This window comes from Protopterus annectens, chromosome 5.part0 (genome assembly GCF_019279795.1).
Source record: "Protopterus annectens isolate FY-2018-M chromosome 5.part0, PAN1.0, whole genome shotgun sequence".
Lineage (NCBI taxonomy): Eukaryota > Metazoa > Chordata > Ceratodontiformes > Protopteridae > Protopterus > Protopterus annectens.
In genome coordinates, this window is record NC_056735.1 from 1,435,444,109 (window position 1) to 1,435,471,255 (window position 27,147).

A 27,147-nucleotide genomic window follows, 5' to 3' on the forward strand; every position below is an offset into this window, starting at 1 on the left:
CATTAAGTTGTGAAAGCGCTTACCGTTTGTCTTCTGCAATAAAGTACAGTGACTGATTTCCAGTGTGTAACTTTGGTGCCTTAATTTACTTTTGCTATTATTAAAAACGGGTTATGCAAGTCAGTACACAGATTCGCAATGTCATGAATCTGATATTACCTTATCCACATATGTTTGGGAGTGGGTAAAACACAGTCATCATCATTGGTAAAAGGCAAGTGGGGGAGCTCAGTGACAGGTGACAACAATGCTCTCATATGAGGCAGGGTCATGGGAAGTGGATGAGATAGCAATGCAGTCTGGTAGCAGGTTGAAGGGAGTCAAGGATCACATCCTCCAGTGACAGGGTGGACATGAAATGTTACAAACAGTGGCAATCTGTGCTGTGGTGACCTGCAAATTTAAGGCCAGATGCTGTCAATAGCTGGGATTAAAAAGAACTACACAAACATGTGTGCATCCTGATGGAGTGTCCCATGTCAGGAACCAACAGATGTACGCTGTCTGTGACTTGGATGATGGCCAAAAGCAAACATGGTGTTCTATCCAATCACAGAGGATATTAATAGTGTAAAACTCTGGGAGTGGATGTGCATGACCTGGTGTGGTGTCTTGGAATGGAGCATTATTGGCCATGTACCTGAGGCAAACCATGGCCAGATGTGTTAGCCTCTGTCTCCAGAGCCATATATGGACCATTCTATGGCCATACGGAGAAGGGGCTGCAGAGGCAGACCAAAGAATGGCTACCATCTGTCTCATGGATGCACTGAAAGATGCAATGTTATCAACCATTGAACTAAGCACAACATCTGCTCCATGCCCCTATGATCCACGTCATTATGCAGGTACTGGATGCTATGCTTCAGTCCATGCTGGTATTGCACATTGTCCCACAGGTCAAATAGCACAACGACAACTCCAGAGTGATGTGGGTAACATCTCTCTGTTCCTGAATCAGTGTCCTACATATCTGCTGATTATTGCCAAGTGTTGCATCAAGGGCAACGACAGACTTGGAATCATGTTGGTGTCACACACCACCATGCCTATCCCCTGTGGGGAGTACTCATATGTCAGAGGCAGTACAGTTCAATGATATTGTTTGGGATGGGTAGCCCTAAGCATATTTAGTGGGGATCACAGTTACAGAATGTCAACCAACAAATTAAGTTTCAAACTGTCTCTTCTCAGGCTACTTATATGTGGGTGATGTGTGTCAGCTCACCAATGTTGGGTCTATATTTGTTTGCCGAAATGCCATTTCAGTGAACACCTAATCAGCGACACAAATTCAGTGAAAATCATTTCAGCAATTCGCTGAATTTACCAAGGGCAAGAAAATACTTGCCCTACAGCACAACGGACTGACATCTAAGTAAACCAAACCCATCCAACAGGGGGGCTTCACCCCACACCCCCCCTGAATTGGGGGGCTGTGCCCCGCACCCCCCAACTATATATACCAACTCAGAGATTGCACTTCAAGAAAAGGGTAAAGCTGTGTAGCTGGCCAACTCCTTCTTTGCCCTTAGTAAATTCAGTGAATCACTGAAAAGATTTTCACTGAATTTGTGTTGCTGATTAGGTGTTCGCTGAAATGGCGTTTTGGCAAACTAATATAGATCCACAATGTTAGTCCTACTGACAATGCACTAGGTTATCAGACTTTCCCTTGTTCATGGTACCATCCCTTTCAGCTGCAGATGATCTGCTAACAACAGGAATTTACAACAGTGGACCCATACATAAGCCCAGCTATTGCCAGGTGTGTTGACTTTTGAGGCCAGAGCCAACAGTAATGCTTCCTTAGGAGCCATCCAGTAGTGTGAACATTGGCTCTAGGTGAAAGCCTTTGTTGTTGTTACACTCCGATTTCACAGCTGCTGGTATTTTGTGATGGATTTCCCAGTTGCAGGTTTCTGAAGGGTCCCCATATGTGTCGCTTCAAAAGCTGGAAAAAATAAGTATCATACCATTGTGCTATGTTCCCACACCCTCATACACCCCTTCCTCTATGACCCTGTTTCTGCCATCCATCCTGAGTGTTGAGTGCACTACAGGAGTGCATTATCTGATATATTGTCTTCCTTTAGTATGCCTATCTCAAAGTCCAGTGTCTTAAGTCAGTCAAACTCTTGATTCCACAGTTGCTTGCTGCTGTTCTGGACCTTCCAAGAGTAGAACCTATGAAAGCATAAAGGAAAGACTCATGCAGCTTAGAAAATAATGCAAAACTATCTCACTATGGCAGCTATGGAAGCATTGTAGCAGCTGACACAATCTGTGAATAACATGTGGACATATACATAACTTTTTGTGCAGGATGCTACATTTGCAAACCAGAGGTACCTGGAGGACAAATATGACAAAGCTTTTTGCTGATTAAGTCATGGTTAACATGTAGTGGACTGCAAAATATGACAATGCAAGCGCTATCACTAGCCTACTTACCTGTAGGACATCAAACAGATGCAAGTGTGGCCAGCAACAGTCCATCTACTACATCCTAGCAACTAATGGGTACTAGGGTCTGCTCCACATATCAGACAAGGACACCAAGAAGTCCCCCACCTCTGTGACCTGCATCTTTGTTGGTCATCACCTACCTGTATAGGACATTACCCTGGTATATATCCTTATTCTTGGCATATAATATCATATCAGTTACCCTTAACCAAACTTTATATAGACTTTTATTATGCCCACCTAGAGCAAAAATATATCCTGCATCATTCCATGCCACCCCTTTTCCTGCCTTACTTTTGGCCAGGATATACATGCCATCTGTGTAGAGAACTTGAATAGTACCTCAGTCTCTTGAATAACTTTTCCAGTCATCACCCATCTTGTGGGCCCATGAAAAGATGCGTATACTTGTAGGTTATGTATTTTGGTCAGTGTGGTTCCACAGCTGTCTGTGGCTGTTCCATATGACACTATTCAGTATGGTGGCTACGTGTCTGTGATCACCCCCACCCCATAATCTTTCTACTACAAGCTGCAGGAAAGGTAATGCTAGCATGACACCTACTTCTGCAGCAGTGTGTTAAACCCCTGTATATCTCTGCATACCCTGTTCCCACTAATAACATTTTCACACCTCACCCTATGTAAATGGGCCATTATGTCAATTGTGGCATGTCCTGCCTGATGTGTGTGGAGTCCCAGTCTGCCTCATCCAAAAATTGGACATGATAATGTCATGCTATTGTGTTGTGTTTTGTTCCCACCTTTCCATGCAGTTCTATTTTGTGTCTCTGCTGTTGTTATCACCGTAGGTGTTGAGTACACTGCAGGAGAACATTACCAGGTGTCTCATCTTCCATCAGTATGCCCATGCAAAGTCCAGTGTATTAATTTAGAAAATTCCTGATTTCAAAGCTGGTCCTTTTTGTGAGGTCTCTCAAATAAGGCATTCTTGTTTTATACCATGATAACATGGGCCTCTTGGCATGGTAGATATGTTACTGAGCAAAATTAATGTGGTTGCCTCTGAATTATTCCCTTAATGCACCAAACTATCCACACAAAGCAGTAGTAGCTTGCTTGACCCTGCTCATCCTGAGGCTGGGGACACATACACACTATGGTGATTTGTGATTTTTTTTTGGAGCTCATTGCATGGTTACCCTGAGCTTCAAGTGTTTTTGTTACAGCTCCATTGTACCCTTCACAAGATGTCTGAATGTGCACGTGTGCATAAAAGTACTGTTTTGAACCTTGTGCAGACCTGTGTTAATGAAGATGGCTTTCTTAGATGCAGTGCTCCTGCATGGTGTCTAATGTGTCCAAAGATTTTCTTGTTCTTCCTGAACAAGGACTATAAGGAATACTTGCTGGGCCAGTATGGTGGCCCTTTGCATATGGCTGGATACCTGGCAGAAGCTTGGAAGGATGAAGAGTGATGCCACAGCTGGTCTCACCCTCTCTGTAAGCAGTGCAGACATCAATAAAGTGACCTCTGACAGCACCACTCTGATCTGCTTATCCACTGAATAAAAGCGGTTAGGGAATGAGAGCCTGAGTTTTGCCATAAGCATTTTTCCAACTGTTTTAACATGTCTACAACAGTACTGAGTTTTTCCTTCTGTTTTACAGTGGATGAGGAGGTGCACTCTAACAAAGGAAGGAAAGATAAATGGCATATCTACCAAGAAAATCTAATGTAAGATTATACTTTTTCCAGGAGGGAAGAAAAAAGAGCCAAAGACGGGTTTCACTAAGAATCTGTAAAAAAAAAAAAAAAAAAGTAGTAATCATCCTTCTTGTTTGCTTATAATGAATGTGTTTCTTACTGTATGCTAAACCGTGTGCAACTACTCAGTGAGGAACTCAAGAAATAACAGCCTTGCCATATAGCTGTCCACAAGTAGGTCCTTGCCAGTATGTTGTGCAGCCAACAAATGCATTAACAAAAAGACAAGCAGTAAACTTGACAGAAGCACATACACATGCAGATATATGAGCTCCCGAAAACTGACACAAAAGTTATATCAGGATCCTGTCTCTGAGCCACAGCAGTGTATCAGAAGACTGCTTCTACCTGGATGTTTTAAAGATAAGAAGCAATACAGACAGTATAGGAATAGTCTCTGTCCATAGTGCATAGGATTTTCTCTTTCATACAGTTTTAACATAATTCCATAAAGACTAAATCTGCTTAACGGTCTCAGCATCAAACCTTGCTCAGACTCATCACCTATATGTTTTGTGAAGCAAGACAGGCGGGAACTGGGAAAGCCTCTAGCCAGAATCAATATAAATCTGATACATTAGTTGTGTGATATTCAGTAGGAATATGATATGTGCTGGTAGCACACCATATCCATACTCACATGAAGGGATGGTGCACATGTTACAAATCTATTACTGTGGCTGAAAATGCAGCATCTTCTCCTGTACAATAAGGTATAATCAAATATGTACCATACTAGAAGAAGAGAGAGATGCAAAGACTTACTCCAGATTAGCCAGCACAATGATGCGGATAATAAAAGATAAAGTATATTGGAGAAGAATATATACACAATGCTTAAGACTGCATCCATGATAAGTAGTATAAATGTAAAACAAATAAGGTTGAACACTGCTTGTGAAAGCAAAAATTAAGAAAACATAATGTCACAATTAAAATATATAATTAAGAAATTATATGACATTTCTATAATACTTCAGTTGTTTAAAATTGCACAAGCCAAAGCACTTCAGATTATTGTAAAATGAAAAAGAACGAAATTCTGTTGTCACACAATTAATGAGGAGAATAAGAACAGTGCCACAGCAGAGTGACTGCACGATGGTAACAGCATCAACTCTGAGCTTCATTACATACATGTCCTTGTTGTCTATTGTGCTCATTTATTAATCTTGTTTCATGTTTGCCAACTTGTTTGTGTAATACTTTTGCCCTGCATTCCATGGAAACACATGACATCCATTTTGCAACACTCATAATGTAACCTACATCTACACTCTGCCTCCCACGGATGTAATAAGGCTAAGAGAGCTACAGAAAAAAGTATGTGCTGCACATTATTTCATCAAAGCTATCTGTGTCTGAGGAATTATAACATATATATATATATATATATATATATATATATATATATATATATATATTCATTAGTGGCTTTACATGTATAACTTTACCTAGAATGAATGTAATGTCTCACAGATGATATAATATGGTAATATAAATTCATACAAAATAACTATAAAATGATACTGCTAACTGATATGAAAATAAAAGGAAAATGTATTAGTTTCTGGACTCTAGACAATAATGCCTAAGCCCTCAAAGACAAAAATAAACAAATAAACATATTCAAAAACTATTCTAAATATGTACATGGGATGTCCACATGAAAAAAAAAAAAAAATATATATATATATATATATATATATATATATATATATAAATATATATATAAACATGGATAGATATATTATAAACACGTAAAATAAACCATAACTTCTTCATAAAAAATGACTATTTTATTACCAGGCCATGACTATCCATCCTCACTGCGTAATGATAGTGTTTGATTTTCAAAAACGTACTTATACCTTACAACAGTTAAAGTACTGTAATGTAGGTAGAGATGAGGTATAACTTAACAACATTGTTTGAGAATGAAAAATCACACTGATTAAGTTGTTCAGTAACTACAAAGAAAAGTAGTTGTGACTGTGCTTAGAAAACCAAAGCATTTAATGAGCAGATTATATACCAGTCCGTCAGCTCTCCTTAACAGCATGGTTACGTAAGCAGTTTTGTACTACCTGCCGAGTTTAGCATTACCTCTGGTAGTTTACCCAAAAAATCCCCTTCATGATACAAGCAGAAAACTTTTGATTAGGAATCAGTTATAGTTTTCTAGCTAGAGTGCTTTGCTGGGGCACACTGCAGTGTGTGTAAGACGTATTGTGTTTTGAAATAGAAGATGCAATGGATGGCAAATCAGAAATTTATCTAAAAAATGAATTGAATTTCCTTTTTATCTCTTACAAAGTGACAGGATATAACTTTTAAAAAACTTACCTCTGCAAGATAAAACTCATCATAGTGTCTCTTGAAACTTTCCCCTTTGTAGTAGTTACTAGCAGCCACAATAACATCCACAGCAACCATGCTCAAAATGAACATATGGAAAACTGAAGACCTCATCATTTTCTGTATTAGAAAAAAAGATTATTTACTCAGTTATGCAACTCTGTAAAACCATGCATAATATAATACAGTATCATTTTAATTAACAGTAAACTATGCTGCCCTCCCCCATCTTCTCTAGAAGTTGTACTTATAAGAAGGAGAAGGATGCACTCTTCATTATGGTAGTAGTGGTATCCTACTTATACTAAGGAGAATGATGCACTCTTCATTATGGCAGTAGTGGTATCCTACTTATACTAAGGAGAATGATGCACTATTCATTATGGTAGTAGTGGTATCCTACTTATACTAAGGAGAATGACGCACTATTCATTATGGTAGTAGTGGTATCCTACTTATACTAAGGAGAATGATGCACTATTCATTATGGTAGTAGTGGTATCCTACTTATACTAATGAGAATGATGCACTCTTTATTATGGTAGTAGTGGTATCCTACTTATACTAAGGAGAATGACGCACTATTCATTATGGTAGTAGTGGTATCCTACTTATACTAAGGAGAATCTATTCATTATGGTAGTAGTGGTATCCTACTTATACTAAGGAGAATGATTCACTCTTCATTATGGCAGTAGTGGTATCCTACTTATACTAAGGAGAATGATGCACTATTCATTATGGTAGTAGTGGTATCCTACTTATACTAAGGAGAATGACGCACTATTCATTATGGTAGTAGTGGTATCCTACTTATACTAAGGAGAATGATGCACTATTCATTATGGTAGTAGTGGTATCCTACTTATACTAATGAGAATGATGCACTCTTCATTATGGTAGCAGTGGTATCCTACTTATACTAAGGAGAATGATGCACTCTTCATTATGGTAGCAGTGGTATCCCACTTATACTAAGGAGAATGATGCACTCTTTATTATGGTAGCAGTGGTATCCTACTTATACTAAGGAGAATGATGCACTATTCATTATGGTAGTAGTGGTATCCTACTTATACTAAGGAGAGTGATGCACTCTTCATTATGGTAGTAGTGGTATCCTACTTATACTAAGGAGAATGATGCACTCTTCATTATGGTAGTAGTGGTATCCTACTTATACTAAGGAGAATGATGCACTCTTCATTATGGTAGCAGTGGTATCCTACTTATACTAAGGAGAATGATGCATTCTTCATTATGGTAGCAGTGGTATCCTACTTATACTAAGGAGAATGATGCACTCTTCATTATGGTAGTAGTGGTATCCTACTTATACTAAGGAGAATGATGCACTCTTCATTATGGTAGTAGTGGTATCCTACTTATACTAAGGAGAATGATGCACTCTTCATTATGGTAGTAGTGGTATCCTACTTATACTAAGGAGAATGATGCACTCTTCATTATGGTAGTAGTGGTATCCTACTTATACTAAGGAGAATGATGCACTCTTCATTATGGTAGTAGTGGTATCCTACTTATACTAAGGAGAATGATGCACTATTCATTATGGTAGTAGTGGTATCCTACTTATACTAAGGAGAATGATGCACTCTTCATTATGGTAGTAGTGGTATCCTTCTTATACTAAGGAGAATGATGCACTCTTCATTATGGTAGCAGTGGTATCCTACTTATACTAAGGAGAATGATGCACTCTTCATTACGGTAGCAGTGGTATCCTACTTATACTAAGGAGAATGATGCACTCTTCATTACGGTAGCAGTGGTATCCTACTTATACTAAGGAGAATGATGCACTCTTCATTATGGTAGTAGTGGTATCCTACTTATACTAAGGAGAGTGATGCACTCTTCATTATGGTAGTAGTGGTATCCTACTTATACTAAGGAGAATGATGCACTCTTCATTATGGTAGTAGTGGTATCCTACTTATACTAAGGAGAATGATGCACTATTCATTATGGTAGTAGTGGTATCCTACTTATACTAAGGAGAATGATGCACTATTCATTATGGTAGTAATGGTATCCTACTTATACTAAGGAGAATGATGCACTCTTCATTATGGTAGTAGTGGTATCCTACTTATACTAAGGAGAGTGATGCACTCTTTATTATGGTAGTAGTGGTATCCTACTTATACTAAGGAGAATGATGCACTCTTTATTATGGTAGTAGTATATCCTATTATACTAAGGAGAATGATGCACTCTTCATTATGGTAGTAGTGGTATCCTACTTATACTAAGGAGAATGATGCACTCTTCATTATGGTAGTAGTGGTATCCTACTTATACTAAAGAGAAGGATGCACTCTTCATTATGGTAGTAGTGGTATCCTACTTATACTAAGGAGAATGATGCACTATTCATTATGGTAGTAGTGGTATCCTACTTATACTAAGGAGAATGATGCACTATTCATTATGGTAGTAGTGGTATCCTACTTATACTAAGGAGAATGATGCACTCTTCATTATGGTAGCAGTGGCATCCAGACATTTCTTCCATCCACCCTGAACACTGTCCAACTCCTCTAGCACCTGCCTCAGTTTTCAAATCTGGATAATTTTAATTTCAATTAGGAGCTCAATCCATGCAGCAGCAGGGGTGACAGCAACATAAGTACAAATATTACAGCCCACTATGTTGGTGCTAATCTGATTCCATCTCTACACAACCACCTTATTACCATTTTTGCACATATAGACAGGGAAAAACTCCGGTGGTGGTGCTGCGGTAGCGTTGTCACCTCACAGTAAGATGTTGTCCTGTTTGATTCTCAGCTAAAGTGTCTTCTGTGTGGAGACATGCATGAATGGGTGTACCTTCGTTGAAGGTTGAGCTTCAGGGCTGGCAACTCGGTACGTAAAAATCTACTGCCAATCATTAGCAGACTGGAGTTCCGCTGTGGCAACCCCTAACCGGGAAAAGCCAAAAGATACAACATAGTCAGGGATTGACCACCATTTACAGCCAATGTTCAAACCAACAGGTGACTAACCCTGCTATGGTTGTTCTTCAGTACACACACTCACATGTATGGGCAAGTTAGTGTGTCCAATCCACCTAATGCATGTATCTGGAATGTGTGAGGAAACTGAAGCACCAGGAGAAAACCCACAGGGGGGACATGCAGACTATGCACAGAAGACATCCCAGCCAAGAATCAAACCAAAGGTGCTGACTTGATTAATTGTCTTATACTATTGTGCAGCATTGAAGTAAAAATGTGGGTATGCTTGTATATAGAAGGCATTTAAGAAATGGTAGCCAGCTTAAGCAAACTTGATATAAACCATCCTGAAAAAATGGAAAAAAAATAAATCGGAAACCTTTTCAGAGAATGTTAAAGAAGATGCTGACTGCAACAAGCAAAGTTACTTTTTAAGCTGAACATATGCGAATCATTATATGAATAAGATTTCAGATATATTTTAATTGATCAGCATTGTTGTCCTGAAACAGATTCAACGTAAAATTGTAATCATACTGCATGGAAATGAACGGCTTGCAAAATCTATACTAAGCATGACATACAGCCGCAATGTTATTTTGAAACAAATTTCTTTAAGTTTATCAGAGACATTTCAGGACATTGGGGTAAGAAAAAGCAACAATCTACCCCTGCCAGCTGGAAAATTTTGTGACTCACATAAATGATTATAGACACAAGAATCACACTTGTAAAACATGTTATAGACCATTACTTCACATAATGTTGAATCATCAGTGATACATACAATAAAAGGACTATAATCATAGGATACTTCAATCTATCAGATGCCTACTGGAGAGGGCAGGAGGACCAAAATAGTTCAGAACAAGATGTTCCTTTGTTTTATAAATAGAAATGCTTTGGATTAACATCATAGCAAAGCAATCTGGGTGGGCACTGCTGAATACTGCAATTAGTTACTCCTAAACACTACTGAAAAGTGTAGTAGCAGGTGATTAGTTTGATTAATGACTACAAGCTGACTTAAGTTCATACACAGGAAGATAATGACAGTAATAATAATAAAAAAGCCTGTTGTTTTCTTACACAACTTAAAGAAAACTTTAAAATGATAAGAACTAAAGCTTCTTGGAATGTGAAAAAATATATATGCAGAACAGTTCAGGAGTATAGCTTAAGAAAAGCAGCTGAGTGTGGTGTATAAAAAGATTCAAAACACATTCATAAATAAAAATAATAAAATGGCCATCAATACAATGTAACCTGAAATAAAAAAAAATAAAATAAGAAACCGTGTGGGACTTTAAATGTATATGTAAGATAAAATATTATTATTTGTACAATCTTTGCAGCAGGCACAAGGAGCAAATAAAGTGAAAAAAATGTTAGAATAAAAATGTGATCTGCAGATACAGTTGTGGGAACCATTATTTTTTAAGTTGATGCTTTGACATATTTGTTAATTACAAATAGTTCCCATAATAAGTGAGGGATAGTACAACTTGATTCAATTAATAAATGTAATACAGTACCCTTTCACTAACATCAGGTCTTCAGTATGCCAGAGAAAAGAAAGCACTGAGGTTTTGACATAATACTTAAGGATAACTTTCATATTTATTTTAAGCTGGGTGACCACAGAGTTTGTTAAAATAAGTGCAGGAGTGTGTGTGTGTGTGTGTGTGTGTGTGTGTGTGTTGGGGGGGGGGGGGCTCTCTCACAAAGTCAAACAGCTTAGTGTACAGAGTTGAAGGATTTATACTTTCCATTACTCCAGTGGATAACCTTTTATACTACTGGTACCTTAATTACATTTTTAACTGAAACACAATAGGATAAATCATTATTGTACAACAGACCCTAAAGCAATGATTGCCATGAGCTTTACTACAGTTGCTTCTCACACTTCTGTCCCATCCTTTCCCAACCTGTTGCTTAGTTATTGACAGGATTTGTTTATCAAACCTCATCCATATTCAGTTTTTGTACTAATCTATACATAATCTCTTATTTTATAATCACTTGTCTATCCCTGTTAACTTTAAAATCCTCCCTTGTTTGTACTACAATCTTATGTAAATATTCCTGCTAGGTTATACAATGCAGCAATCGGTTTTGTTTCAATGTACTATTTCCAGTTCTGTAAATAGTGAAACATTAATGATTATTCAGTGCTTATCACTGTACTCCCCCTATAAAAGGTAGTTACTCTGGACTAACTGAAGCCTATAATGCCATTTTTGGATACTTCCATTTTACACCCATAGCTCCTTATGGCGTCCAGACATTTTTTGGGCCTGCCATCTGTAATTAACTGACTTATCAGCTAATAATAGGCAGTATTAGGAAGTACAGAGATTTAGTAACAAATTAACAAAATGTCACTAAGATTGTTAATCTAGGATGTCCTTCAGTAGAGATATTAATCAAAAAATTTGTTACTTATTATTCATCTGTTGATATTTACGTTCATATTTCATAAATGAGAGCCCTTCATGTTATTGAGTGGCATGGCATGAAATGTCATGGTGGGAGACAGGAACATTCATTAGCAATGTCCATTTATATTGTACTATACATAAGATATTGCTAGTTGTCTGTTAGTATTATGAAAATAAACAGTATTTCCATATGTACTTAATACTTCAAAAAACAAGGGACTTACAAACTGTTGCATGACAGCAGGTGATGTTCTTGAAGAAAACTGCCTTTCATATTTGCACTGTAAATTGCACACTTTAGAAATATTCATTGTTATTTATATTGCTAATTATGCAATTAAAAATATGTTTCCATACATATGTAAATATCTCAATAAACAAGCACTCAGAGGAATTTCTTGTTTTCATGTGAAACATTATGTCTGGTTAACAAAAATGTGCTAACAATATATGTCTAGGTAGTACAGTTTCCAAGATATGACAATTTGTTTGTAAAAAATTAATAAACACAATTTGGAGTTTGTGTGCATTATGTTGTAGTATTTATGGGAGAACTGTGAATCCACTGACTATTATCACTGTAAAGTAATACTTCGTGCTGATAACATGGAGGATTATGACTGGGTTGCGGATGATAACCCGTTGATTATGTTTGAGATATGGATGCCAAGAAATTTACCTCGAGATCGAAGCAAAGTTTGTATTCTTTTGAATATCGGAGCATAATCAGCATGCTTCATGCACTACATTACTATTTATACTATTCATTGTTCACAAAATATTTACATTTGTTTATCTTAACCTTTTTAAATTTATTTTCAGAAAATGCTCTGGAATGCAAGGTGTGTAGGCTGCTAGCTGTGTGACATTCCAAACTACATAGGTATTCATGAGTTAAACAAGGGATTTGGCTTATCAAGATCCAGTTAAATGTTAAGATTACACCATTACTTGAAAGGTTCACCAATAAAATTAATAAATAAACTATGGGTTGCCCTCTATCTGGCATTTATCAAAATACACGTCAAGAGATACAAGTCTAATCTAAGTCCCCTTGTCTCACCTACTTTCATTCCAAGAAGTACCATTACATTTAACCTCCTAAATGCCAACAATATGAATATTAAGTCAACCCCATATGAAAACTGGATTGTTTAGGAGCAGCAAGACCTACATGCTGTAACAGAATCCTTGTTCAAATAAGTCTTTTACCTCTGTAGTTATATCAGTTTTACTGATACCAGCCCTGGCATAAAATTGGGAGTGCAATATTACTTCTAGTGAAAAATAAAACTAATACAAAATAAAATGGCAAATAAATATGCCAAACTTGAGATTAAGTCACATTGGTTACTTATCCAGTTAACAAGACATTATCATACCAAATTATGCAATGGTGTGTATTTATTTATTTTTTAGGAAATCTATTTACTAGGAAATCTTAATGACAAAACATGCCATGGTTGTAAAAAATAAAGTATTTAATTTTGGCAAGAGAATGTAATCTGATTGGACAAGTTCTAGCAAAAACAACTTGAAATAATGCTTGCACATTATAATTTAATGCAAATAATCACAGGACCTACCAATAATACCCATAGATGTCATATAGCTACTGTTCTTCTCATAGACTTATGTAACCACGTCTTAGTGACCGTGATTAAAAAAAAAGCTGCATAACACATAGTAATTAGTCATTTCTGGAAGGCAAGGAGGCCATTATCCTTAAAGAAGTTGTCAACCCGGACTGGAAACCTTTATTCACAGAATACAACCATACAACAGTAGTTGATATATTCCACAAGTTATCTGTTTTCCTGCAGGATATGGGTATTAAAATGATGCAAATACCTCTGGCTTACTCCTAAGTTTAAAGTACATTTGAGAGTTAGGAATCAAGCACTGCTTGCATGGAAAAGAATTCACAAAACCATGACCACAGTATAAAGAAAAAATGATCAATTTCAACTATTGGCTAAGCTTTTGGTGTCATTCAAAGGGGATCCAGTGTCTGTCAGCCTGGGACGACATGCTTGACAGGCCTTGTTGTTTCGCAAGAGACGGCTTGCACCTGTCATCCCTAGGCTTTCGAATACTGGCCAAGGCTCTTGCTGCCCCCATAGTGCTTTTTTTAGGCAAGGCTCAAAAGTCAAACCCACCTCCGTAAACAGCACAAATAAAAAAATGAGGGTTATGCTACTCAATGCCAGGAGTTTAAATCTCAAAATGCACACGCTCGAAGCACTCTTCAGTATGGAGAATGTCGACATCTGTGCAGTAACTGAAACCTGGTTCAAAGCTCCACAGAGCACACCAGCACTACCGGGCTACAACTCATACCACACATTTCGGCCACAGAACATGGACCAAAACACAAAAGGAGGGGGTGTATCCATATTCATCAAGGATACCTACACCTCCAGGTTAGTGGCGCAGCATGATACCTCCGAGATCATCCATGTGCAACTAACATCAGGCAAATCTGCAATGCAAATTGTGGCCTGCTACAGATCACCCTCCATGACCCAGGACCACCACTCCACCTTTCTGGAGACACTGGAAAACATGAAGGTCCTACCGAACACCCTGATTTTGGGTGATTTCAATTACCCTACCATTAACTGGGAAAACTACTCAAGTACAAACTCCCAGGTCCAGCGCTTCCTGGAATTTATCAACTCAAACTCCCCTACCAGAGGTGAAAACATATTGGACCTGGTCATCACCAACATGGGCGACAGGTGTTCCACACCAGAGGTCAACCCATCACTGGTTAGACCAGACCATAAACTATTCACTCTGGATGTCCACACCACCACTTCCAACCAAGAAAACCACAGTGAAAAACCTTTCTATAGCAAACTTCACCTTACTTAAGACAGAGGTGGTAAGTTTCACAGCCCCCACGCTAAAGGATAACAGTGACTAAGATGCAGGAATCTTTACAAATGCACTCTATGAGCACCTACAAGGATGCTTGGATCGTGCCATCCCTAGCAAAACCAAGATTCACTCCCCTAAGAGAAGGAAACCAGTCTGGTGGAACCCTGCCATAAACAGGCTATACAATAGAAGGAGGAAACTAGTTCAGAGAAAAAGCAAATCCCAAGAAGGAAAGACATCCCTGATTAGTATCAGTAAGAAACTAAGGCCCCTCATAAAATCCTCCAAGGCTAACTTTGAAAGAAAAATAGCCAAGGATTCGAAAGATTCAAGAATTTAAGTGGCAACTCGCAGATATGCTCTGAGCTAGTGCAAAATAGCACAAAATATACTGAACCCACTGATATTGCCAACATCCTGGCAGATAGATTCAGTGCAAACTTCACCCCCCCTCTCACCCCCAAAAGGGCCCACAAAAATACCGGAAAAGTGTAGTGTTCCAGAAATCACAGACGCACAGGTGATAACAGCCCTTTCAAAAGCCAAACGCACAGCATCAATGGGGCAAGATGGTGTCCCAGGCTGCGTCTTGCACGAACTACAGAATGAACTAACCCCCACCTAAACACACTGTTCAATCTCAGCCTCTTCACAGGCTACATGCCCATAGAATGGCACACATCAACGGTTATTCTGCTCCACAAAGGAGGGGCCACAACTGACCCTGGTAACTATCACCCCATAAGCCTGACTAGCCTGGTCTGCAAAGCTATGGAGCGCATCATCATGGAACTCATTAACAAAGACATTGGGAACCTCCAAACACTTGACCCAACCCAGTTCGGCTTTGTTAAGGGCAGATCATGCCTACTAAACCTGGGTGACTTCTTTGAGACAGTCACCAAGGCCATAGATGAGGGGAAGGTAGTTCTCACAGCCTACCTTGACCTTGCCAAGGCTTTTGACACCATTCCCCACTTGGAAATTATAGAAAAACTCACCAGCCTGAACACAAACCCCTACGTCATGAGATGGGTTGCCAACTGGCTTACAGACAGAACTCACATGGTAAGAATAGCGGGCTCCAGGTCCAACTCTAAACCAGTCACAAGTGGTGCCCCACAAGGCTCGGTCCTGGGACCCTACTGTTCGGCATATGCTTCTCAGAAGTACAGGCAAACACAGGAGGACTATGGCTAACCAAGTTCGCCGATGACTGCAAACTGGGAGCCATAATTGACTCTCCGGCTGACATGGACATTCTCCAAAAGGGCCTTACTGAGACGGACACCTGGTGTCAAAGTCATGGTCTCAAGCTAAATGCCAAAAAATGCATAGTCATCCCATTTGGGAAAAACAAAACACCCATGAATTACCACATAGGTGGCAGCCCCCTTAAAACAGAAGAGGTAAAAAGAGATCTGGGGACCCAGGTAGATACTAATCTCTCCTTTGACAATCATATTGCCAAAGTAGTTAGGAAATCCTTCTATGTAGCACATCTAATTATTAAAGGGTTCGCATCTAGAAATAAAGAGGTTATAGTGCCCCTCTACTCATCACTCATCACTCATCAGACCCATCATAGAGTACAATGCCCCATTTGGGATGTACCTCACAAGACACTTCCAACAGCTGGAAAGACCACAAAAGTACCTCACCAAGAGGATTACTGGTCTCAAACATATGTCCTATGCAGCCCGACTGGAAAAACTCCAGCTGTACTCAATGGCATATCGCTTACTCAGAGGTGATCTCTGCCTGACTTACAAAGCCATGACCAACTCAGAATTGATGGACATGCTCCGCCTAAAGAAATCCAAGTCACTGTGAGCCACTCGGTCTAGTGAGCTAAACATCGCCACAACAATAAACAGAACATGCTGGAGGGATAGATTCCTGTCACAGAGACTCCCCATGCTTTGGAACAAAATTCCTAACTACATTAGGCAGAGCCCCTCACTAACACTCTTCAAGAGAAACCTTGATGAGTGTATGGGTAACAGAAAATACACCCCTGGGATCACTTCATTGGCTCTTCTTGAAAGAAGCTCAGTTAATTAATCAATGGGGCGGCGAAAGCTGACACACTCTGGCTAGGCTTATAAATGACCTTGGGCAGATAGCCTAGTACCTACCTATGAACCCATGAACCTTTGAACAAGACTAAAATATTTGGGAAGGTCATAAAGAACTGCTGGATAGCCATTAATACAACTAAAGCTTCATAGCTAAGAAGGAACCAAAATCTTATTAAACATCCAAATCATTTCAGAAATGTGATCACAGAATTCACATGGTCGCCTTCTTCAAATGTCTGGTGGCAATATTAAAAAACTCCCCTTAAGCCAAGCTTTAATCAACAATTTCAATGATTTTATCTCCAGTACAGAGATTCCTCTCCTATTCCACCTGTCAGTAAGATACCACCAAACTAGCCTAATCTTTACTCTGAAACTCTCTGTTTCTTCTATTCTACATCAAAAATTATCCCCTAAAACGGTTTGAAATGGCTCCCTGTAGAAACGTCAGTACTCAAAATGTAGAGTGCTGACATCCAGACAAAAACAGACTGAAACTGTAGGAGAAGAGGAAATCATGAACATTACTCTTCTACTTTCTTTTTACAGGAGGCAAGCATCCCTGCACACACCCCCCCCAATGTGGGGGACAAGCCCCCTTAACCATACCAATTCCAAGACTGACATACCTTAGAGAAAGGAGAATGTTGTAGGAAATGGTCATCTTGGACTTAGTATAATTAAGTCCATTCTTTCAGCCATTCATTCTACATGTTTCTTGACTCCCTTAAGTGAGCTCTGACATTTCAAATGGTTACATTTAAAACCTGTTCATCAAAACGTAATCCTAGAGTCTGCACCAGTGGCATAGATAAATTCCTGACTATGGCCCAGGTGACTTGAGTTCAAGTATAATCATGCACACACCTCATAACCTTTTAGATTAGAAATCTGGACAAAATCAAAAATAATGGGAGGACAAAGGCCCCCAGATATGGACAGATTAAAAAAAAATGCTCTTATAAACTTAGAAAGGTGCTAGAATAATACCGTTTGTATTAGCATGCATTTTTTGAAGGAAATGAACTCTGAACTCAAATGTCTGTCACAGTCCTCAGTGATTTGCCAGAAAATCACAAGATTTATGTGGAACAGACACAAAGCACAATGTGAAAATCTGAGCATTCTTTGAAAATCTATACAGTTGGGAGGTATGATCATGCATTATCCTCCTGCTTTCTAGGGTTCCCTCCCCAATAGTATCAAAGTTTTTTTTGCCACACAGCAAACCTATTTCCCATCACAGATATACCAGAAAAATAAAGCACGATCAAGTCCACAGGATACATTAAGAAGCGTATGGCATAACACTGTGATCTGCATATACAAACTTAGCCAGCAATATTTACTACCTTTAAAAAATACCTGCAAACATGGTCAGTAGTTGTGGAACCTAATAGGCCTTTTGCGACTGCTAATCACTCCTAGACAATTACACAACTGAAATTAGTTTGGGTCAAGACCCTTTATAGGTTCATAGGTTCGTACTAGGCTATCTGCCCTAGGGCATTTATAAGCCTAGCCAGAGTGTGTGTGGCTTTCACCACCCCTTAGGATGAGAATACTATGCCCTTTTAGGGTTTAGTTTACTGTGCCTCTGTCTAGTAGTGACACAGAGATGACCCCCGGGGTAAACCTACGATCTCCCATCCATTCGAGATTTCTCTTGAATAGAGTCAGTGAGGGGCTCTGCCTAACATGGACTGGGATTCTGTTCCAGAGTGTAGGGAGCCTTTGGGTTATGAATCTGTCCCTCCAGCACATCCTATTTATTTCTGTGTTGAGGTTTAAATCTCTTGTTCTCGTGGCTCTGATGGATTTGGATTTTCTGAGGTGGAGCATGTCCATTAATTCCAGATTGGACATGGCCTTGTCAGGCACAGATCACCTCTGAGTACTGAATAGAGCTGGAGTTTTTTCAGTCGGGCAGCATATGACATATGTTTAAGACCCTTTATCCTCTTGGTGAGGAACTTTTGGGGTCTTTCCAACTGCTGCAGGTGTTGGGTGAGATACATCCCAAATGGGGCATTGTACTCAATCATTGGCCTGATAAGAGAAGATTACTGGGGCACAATGACCTCTCTTGATCTAGATGTGAAACCCTTCATGATAAGGTGGGCAATATAGAAGGTCTTCCTAACCACTTTGGCAATGTGAGTGTCAAATGAGAGGTTACTGTCAACCTGGGTCCCTAGGTCCCTGATTACCTCTTCCGTTAATGGATTACCACCTATGTGGTAATTTGTTACCTTGTTTTTCCCAAAGGGTATGACTATACATTTTTTGGCGTTCAGCTTAAGGCCATGGCTCTGGCACCAATTATCCGTTTCTATGAGGCCTCTCTGAAGGATGTTTGTGTCCGCTGGAGTATCAATTATGGCACCCAGTTTGCAGTCATCTGCGAACTTTGTCAGCCACAATCCTCCTATGTTTGCCTGTACCTCGGAAAAATAAATGCCGAACAAGAGGGGCCCAGGACTGAGCCCTGTGGGACACCACTTGTGACTGGCTTAGAGTCTGACATAGCTCCAGCAACTCTGACCCTGTGGGTTCTGTCCTTGAGCCAGTTTGCAACCCATCTTGTGACATATGGGTTTACATTTAAGCTGGTGAGTTTGTCTATGATGCCCGAGTGGGGTATTGTGTCAAAGGCTTTTGCAAGGTCAAGGTAGGCTGTGTGAACTGCCTTACCCTCATCAATGGCCTTAGTGACTGTTTCAAAAAGTCGACCAAGTTCAAAGGCAGGATCTGCCCTTGACAAAGCCAAATTGGGTAGGATTCAATGTCTGTAGGTCCCCAATGTCTTTGTTTATGAGTTCCATAATGATCCTCTCCATAGCTTTGCAGACCAGGCTCGTCAAGCTTATGTAATTTCCAGGGTCCGTAGAAGCACCGCCTTTGTGAAGTGGGACCACTGTTGCCGTCGCCACTCTTTGGAGTGCGTTATCCTGTAGTAAGGCTAAGATTAAACAGCAGCCTTATGTGTGGGTTTAGTTCCTCTTGGAGTTCATGTAGCACACAGCCGGGACACCATCCAGTCCCATTGATGCTGTGTTTTTAGCTTTAGAGAGGCGGCTCTCACCTGGGCATCTGAGATGTTAGGGAGGCTACACTCTGCTGGGATAGTTATTTCTCCTTTGGGGAGGAGAAATTTGCACTGAACCTGTTTGCCAGAATGTTGGCAATGTCAGTGGGTTCAGTGTATTTTGTGTCATTTTGGACTAACTCTGAGCATATCTGGGAGTTTCTACCCAGGTTTCTAACATAGCTAAAGAAGGCCTTGTGATTGTCTTTTGTGTCTTTTGTGATTTTTCTCTCAAAGTTGGCCTTGGATGATTTTATGAGTGATCGTAGTTTTTTGCTAGTACTGATCAGAGATGCCTTCCCTTTTAGGGATTTTGCTCTGTCATGTAGTAGCTTCCTCCTCCTGTTGTAAAGTTTGTTTATGGCTGGGGTCCACCAGACCGGCCTGCCTTTGGGGAATGGGTCTTGGTTTTATTTGGGATTGCATGATCCATGCATTCTTGAAGGTGCCCATAGAAGGCATTTGCAAAGGATTCAGCAGTGTGGGTTGTGGTTTCCACTGGCCCAGGGGCCTTGAAGGATACCACTTCAGCCTTAAGAAGTGTGAAGTTTGCTTTTGAGAAGTTCTTCACTGTGGTCTTTTGTGCAGGGGTGGGGGCGGGATGTGGATTTCCAGTGAGATTAATTTATGGTCTGATCTTACCAAAGAGGGATATACTTCCGGTGTGGAGCATTTTGTCCCCATGTTTGTGATGATCAGGTCTAGTATATTGTCTCCTCTTGTGGGAATGGTGACTAGTTGTTCCATTGCATTTGAGTTTATGAATTCTAGGAACCTTTGGGCTAGGGTGTTGGGGCTTGATAATGTTCCCAGTCTATGTTTGGGTAGTTGAAGTCTCCCAAAATGATGGTATTTGGAGAGACATTCATACTCTCCAGTGTCTTCAGGAAGGCTGTGTGGGGTTCCTGAGTTTGAGAGGGTGGTCTGTAGCATGCTACAAACTGTAAGGCAGTTTTGCCTATGGTTAGTTGCACCTGGATAGTCTCCGATGCTTAGATGGCTGCCACTAACCTGGAGGTGTGGGTATCTTTAATGAAAATGGATACTCCCCCTCCTTTTGTGGTTCAGTCCAAGTTTTGGGGCCAGAAAGCATGATATGAGGTAAAAACCTGATAGTGCTGGGGTGCTCTCAGGAGCCTTGAACCTGGTTTCAGTCACTGCACAGACATTGATGTTCTCCATACTGAGGAGGGCTTCGAGGGCATGCATCTTGAGGTTTAGACTTCTGGCATTGAGCAGCATTACCCTTAGTTTTTTTCCACTTGTGTTTTCTAGGAGGTAGGTTTGTCATTTGAGCCTTGCCTAAAAAGGCACTATGGGGTGGCAAGAGCCTTGGCCAATATCCAGGGTGACAGGTGCAAGTCATCCCTTGAGCAGCGTGGCTTGTCAAGCATGTCATCCCAAGCAGACAGACATTGGATCCCCTTAGAATGACACCAGTAATTAAGCCAATTGTTAAAACTGATCATTTTGTCTTTGTACTGTGGCATCATTCTTGGTGAGGGTAAGATGCTGCTCAGGGTCAGGGTCATACCGGCCTGGGCTACATAATCAGAGAGCTCCTCTATGTCTCTTTTCATGTAGTCCAGGGAGGTACATCTCAGGTCGTTCACATCGGCATGTACAATGACTGAGTCATATTTGTACTTGCTGTGGAGTGACCTGAGTGCTTGTGTTATGTGGCGGATTCTAGCTCCCGACAGGCAGCTTACTGTGACCTTTTCCTTGTTCAGTCTTCAGTGTGTCTGACTATGGAGTCACCTATTACAAGTGTGTCTGGCATGTTGTTTGGCCTTAAGGGCTGTGACTGTTTAGCACACTGACTTTGTGAACTATGTGTTGCATGTGCTATGTCTTGAGGTGGTGGTTGCTTGGGTGTCTGCTTTGGAGGCCTCTGTTGTTTTGGTAGATTTTTAATCAGCGCCTCTGAGTATGTTTTTGTGTGTTTATGTGTTTGGTTTGCAGTTGTGATAGTTCTATGTGAGACTGGGTTTGTGGTGTGCGTGGTTACCTTCTCCTCCTGACTGGTCTTGCCAGTACTGAACTGAGAGAGCTCAGCCTCCAGTTTGGCTATATAGTTGCATCTCTCGCATATATTTGTATTTGTTGGGAGGAGGAGAGGGTTGTCTGTATACATGAGGCAATTGTAACATTGCCTCAAGATTCCCAGATTCACCAGCTGAACAGGAGAGGACGCCAGCAACTGACCCTTCGACATGCTAGAAATAGTGAAAAATATTGCTGTGTAACTGAGTCAGAAAGGACCTATAGGGAAATGGGTACTCAACAGAATTTAGGTGAATGAAGTACTTTCTTTTGTTTAAGAGTGCTTTACCTGTGTAAAATATGCTTTAGGAGCAAGTGCTGAGCTTTTCAGATAGAGTATAGGCTGTTTAGATTGCAAGTAAAACAGTTCTAAGGGAAAAATTGAAGACCACACTTGGCGGAGCCAGAAAAAGTTTAACCTTCTTTAACCTTTAACTTGGTTTAAAAACTACTGGCAAATTAAACCATCCATGTATGTGTTGTTCCTCCTCAGGCAAATAAGTCTTTAAATTCTGAGTTTCTTGAGGGTTCTATTATTTTTTTCTCTTTACCAAGGATCTGCCACTGAAATATTCTTAACTGCAGATGGCACTGTATACAGATGACCTAATTTTCTACAGACTGGGCTGTAAACCAGAATATATCCAAAAAGAACTTCTAATCTAATACTATATCCAAAAAGAATAATAGTTCTGTCAGTGCTGTCTGGTCCTTGTTTTGCAATAATAAACTCAAAGTTAATATTAAAAAGGCAGTTGTGTCTTGTTTGATACACAACAAAGACTGACAAGGAGTAAAGAACATTTCACCATATGAACACCTCCTCTCGTGACATCTCTGTACACTGATTCACTCTTTTTCAGGGCAAGAGCCTATCTGCCCATTCATTCCCTATCAGGGTGATGGCCTTTCTCTTTTGAGACCATCCATTCTCATTTGTGATGAAATAATTTCATCTCATTCATTCCACTAAGAGGTGAAAATCAGCTGCTGAGAGCAGTGCTGCCGTACTGAGTGAGGGCATTTGTGTTTTATGCACTTAGTATCCTTCCTTTGGTGGATACAACTTCTGCAAATGCTGCTTCAGAAGTCACATGAATGCTCCCACATAGGCTGTGTTTTTGTCTATGCAATATACTGCCATGTAAAACAGTCATCACCTTGACCCATTTGCCACATCCCATACACCTTTCTGTCCTGCAGGTGTCACTACTGAAGTAGACCAGATTGCATCCTTACCCAACATGATGGCATCAGCTACTTGCTACCATTCTGGCTCCTGAGTCATTACTCAAACACAGGTCATCTAGATTGTAGCCAGCGTTTCATACTTTTATGCCATGAAAATATGGAGCCTAGGAGAGCCTCTGAATTTCATTTTGTATGCTGCGGTAGCGTTGTCGCCTCATAGTAAGACATCCTGTTCGATTCTCAGCTAGAGCGTCTTCTATGTACAGTCATGTGTGAATGGGCATACCTTCATTGAAGGTTGTGCATCGGGGCCGGCAACTCGGCACATAAAAATCTACTGCCAATCATTAGCGGACCGGAGTTCCGCTGGGGTGACCCCTAACCGGGAAAAGCCGAAAAACACAACAAAATCCCAAAACTAAAATATGGTGTTCCTGTAGTCACTCTGAAACCAGTAGATAATATTTCTACTCTGCAAAGAACAACTGACTTTTTCACTAATCAACAATTCTTTCATTAACATGTTCCTTGTGCAGCAAAATAATCAGGACATATTCTCTTAAATTTAGTTGAGTTTCATATTAGATAAAGTGTAACTGTCAGTGCAGATTGTTATACTATTATTCACCATCTCCCTTGCCTTTTTTATTTTTTCTCTATTAGAGTTGTTGTCTTAGGTTTGATTTATGCCACAGTTAGGCTATATAAGTATCTTAGGCAGTTAGTTTGCATTCCTTGTTTTTTCTAAAGAATTGGCTGATGTTTTTGCTCAGTCATACCTTCTTTTCTATGTAGTGCAGAAGCTTGCTGTCTAGGTCATGGTTGTAAAGATCCCACCCTACCCTATTAATAAAAATAGATATAGATAGACAGACAGGTAGATAAAAGTACATTTTGCTTCCATTTCCCTCCACATCCATTACACAATTTGAAAAAAAAATCAGGTTATATCTCAGGTATTTCTAGTAGAAATCCTCTGTCAACAACCTTTTTTTTTAATCTGATAAACAGACTAACCAGTTGACTGTGAGACTCAGCTTAACAGTATGGTCTTAAGTCAGAAGTATTTCATCAGTTAGTCATAACTGATATGCATTCTTCTATTCATTGGTCACATTATTGGTGTTAATTTTTTCCAAGAAATACATGTTTTTCAGTACTAGCTATCTTCTGTCTCTGGCTAGTTAGAACAAACATTACACTTGTGCCCACATTTTCAAATTTGAAATTAGCCCATGCTAAGTAAGGAATTTAGCAATACGTAGTAACTCAAGAGTCAAAAAGAAAGTTAAGAGATGAAAGGCTGGAGTCAATACAGGCAGTATAATGCCTTAATCAAATGGTAACCCCCATACTAATAGCACTCATTATTCCCCTATGTGTAAAGAGAAAAGGAAGAGAGCTGTGGGGAGAGTTTGAACTGCAGACAAGTATAATATATTGCTGACAAGTACTCAGAGAGGCCGTGCCTTAATAGATAACCCCATTGTTGACAACATAATAAGAAAACTTGTTTTCACAGCAGAGAGTGAAGTCTTGATTACTAGAGATTGTACGTTAGGGAGGATAAAAAACTTGATAACAAAAATTAATAGATTTATGGTAACAATGCCACCAGAGGGATGTTAACCTGTTAGCTGATTATGATCTTCCTCAAAGTATGATCTGGTCATTATAGCATGTGGCCTCAAAGAAAGACTTCTGTGGAAGAATATACTGAGGCATTAGAAAACACTTTAGAATTCAATAAATGTCACACATTTATAGGTTCATAGGTGTGTACTAGGCTAATGGCCCTGGAGCCCTTACAAGCCTAGCCCATAGTATTATCCTGGCATTGTGCCACCTGACCTTAGTTCCCAGTGCCTCTGTCAAGTAGAGCCACTACAGTGATCCTCGGGGTGAATTTTCTATTTCCCATCCACTCATCAAGATTTCTCTTGAAAAGGGCTAGTGAGGCTGCTTGACATGTATGAGAAGTCTATTCCATAGCATGGGCAGTCTGTAGGTTATGAACCTGTCCCTTCAGCTTGTTCTGTTGTTTGTGGTAATGAGGTTGAGGTCTCTGGAGCATGTAGTGCAGAGGGATTGGGATTTCTTTAGATGTAGCATTTCTAACAGAGTTGGGTCAGACATGGTTTTGTAAGTCAAGCAGAGATTGCCTCTAAGTAGGAGATATGAGACAGAGAATAGTTGGAGTTTTTTAAGCCTGTCCATATAGGACAAGTGTTTAAAGGCCTAAGATCCTCTTTGTGAGGTATTTCTGCAGCATCTCCAGTTGTTGTAGGTGTCTAGTGAGGTACATGCCAAAAGGGGCACTGTACTCGATGAGTAGCCTAATGAGGGAAGAGTAGAAGGAGATAATGACCTCTTTCTTCCTGGATGCAAAACCCTTAGTAATGAGATGTGCCACATAGAAGGATTTTCTGACCACAGTGGCAATGTGGTGGTCAAAACAGAGGTTGCTGTCAGTCTGTGTTCCCAGATCTCTTATGACACCTTCTGTGTTCAGTGGAGTACCATCGATGTGGTAATTCATGGGAACCGGGTTTTACCCAAAGGGGATGACGACACATTTTTTGGCATTGAGCTTAAGGCCATGGTTCTGACACCAGTCATTGGTCTCAGTGAGGCCTTTCTGTAGGATGTCAATATCACTTGGGGAGTTAATTATGGCTCCCAACTTGCAATCATCTGCAAACTCTGTCAGCCATAGTCCCTTCGTGTTGGCCTGGACTTCAGAGAAGTAGATACCAAACAAGAGAGAACCCAGGACCGAACCTTGTGGGACTCCACTCATGACTGATCGACAGTCTGACTTGGAGTCAGCTACTTTCACACCGTGGGTTCCATCTGTGAGCCAATTTGCAACTCACCTAGTGATACAGGGGTTGATCCCTAGCTTAGTGAGTTTTTCTATGATTCCTGAGTGGAGAATGGTATCAAAGGCCTTGACCAGATCAAGGTAGGCTGTATGAACCACCTTGCCTTCATCCACAGCTCTGGTGACTGAGTCAAAGAAGTCGACCAGGTTGAGCAGGCATGATCTACCCTTCACAAAACCAAATTGTGTGGGGATCCAGAGTTTGGAGGCTCCCTATATCTTTGTTTATTAGGTCCATGATGATGTGTTCCATAGCTTTGCATATCAGACTTGTCAGGCTAATGGGGCGATAGTTCCCAGGGTCTGTAGTCTCTCCTCTTTTGTGGAGAGGGATGACTGTAGCAGTGCGCCATTTAGTAGGGACAAAGCCTGAGGTGAGGCTGTGATTGAACAGGGCACACAGGTGAGGTGCCAGTTCACTCTGTAGTTCATGTAGAACACAGACAGGGATATTGTCATGTCCCATAGAAGCTGTATCCTTGGCCTTTTGGACAGTGCTGTTTTAACCTGTGCCGCAGTAATACTGGGTGCCTGGCAATCTACTGATATTGTGATTGGTTCTTTGGTGGGGGAGAGAGGGGTAAAGTTGGCACTGAATCTGTCAGCCAATATATTGGCAATATTGGTTGGCTCGGTATAGGAGGTGCCATTGTGCAACAGCTCCAAGCAAATCTGGGTATTGCCATGGAGATTCTTCACATAACCATAGAAGGCCTTGTGGTTGTCTTTACTATCTGCTGCAATTCTGTTTTCATAGCTAGCTTTAGAGGATTTGATGAGGAATCTCAACTTTTTGTTGAGGCTGATAAGGGAGTTTTTTCCAGTCTTGGGATTTCACCATATTTCTCATTAGTTTCCTCCTTCTGTTGTAGAGTTTGTTTATGGCAGGGGACCACCAGACTGGCTTCCATTTTTTGGAGGAGAGTGTCTTGGTTCTATTGGGTATGGTGAGATCCATGCATTTGTGTATGTGTTCATACAGAGCATTAG

The 27,147-nt window shown here is 40.2% G+C and overlaps 1 protein-coding gene across 5 annotated transcripts in view; it reads right to left on the reverse strand.

The window, feature by feature from the left end:
• Positions 1 to 27,147, reverse strand: part of NALCN (sodium leak channel, non-selective) — a 3,563,801-nt gene that overhangs the window by 1,521,740 nt on the left and 2,014,914 nt on the right. For all 5 annotated transcript variants that reach the window (XM_044071239.1, XM_044071242.1, XM_044071240.1 and 2 more), the window contains exon 11: positions 6,545 to 6,676. In XM_044071239.1, coding sequence (XP_043927174.1) covers positions 6,545 to 6,676 — 132 coding nt within the window. The remainder of the gene's footprint in view (positions 1 to 6,544; positions 6,677 to 27,147) is intronic.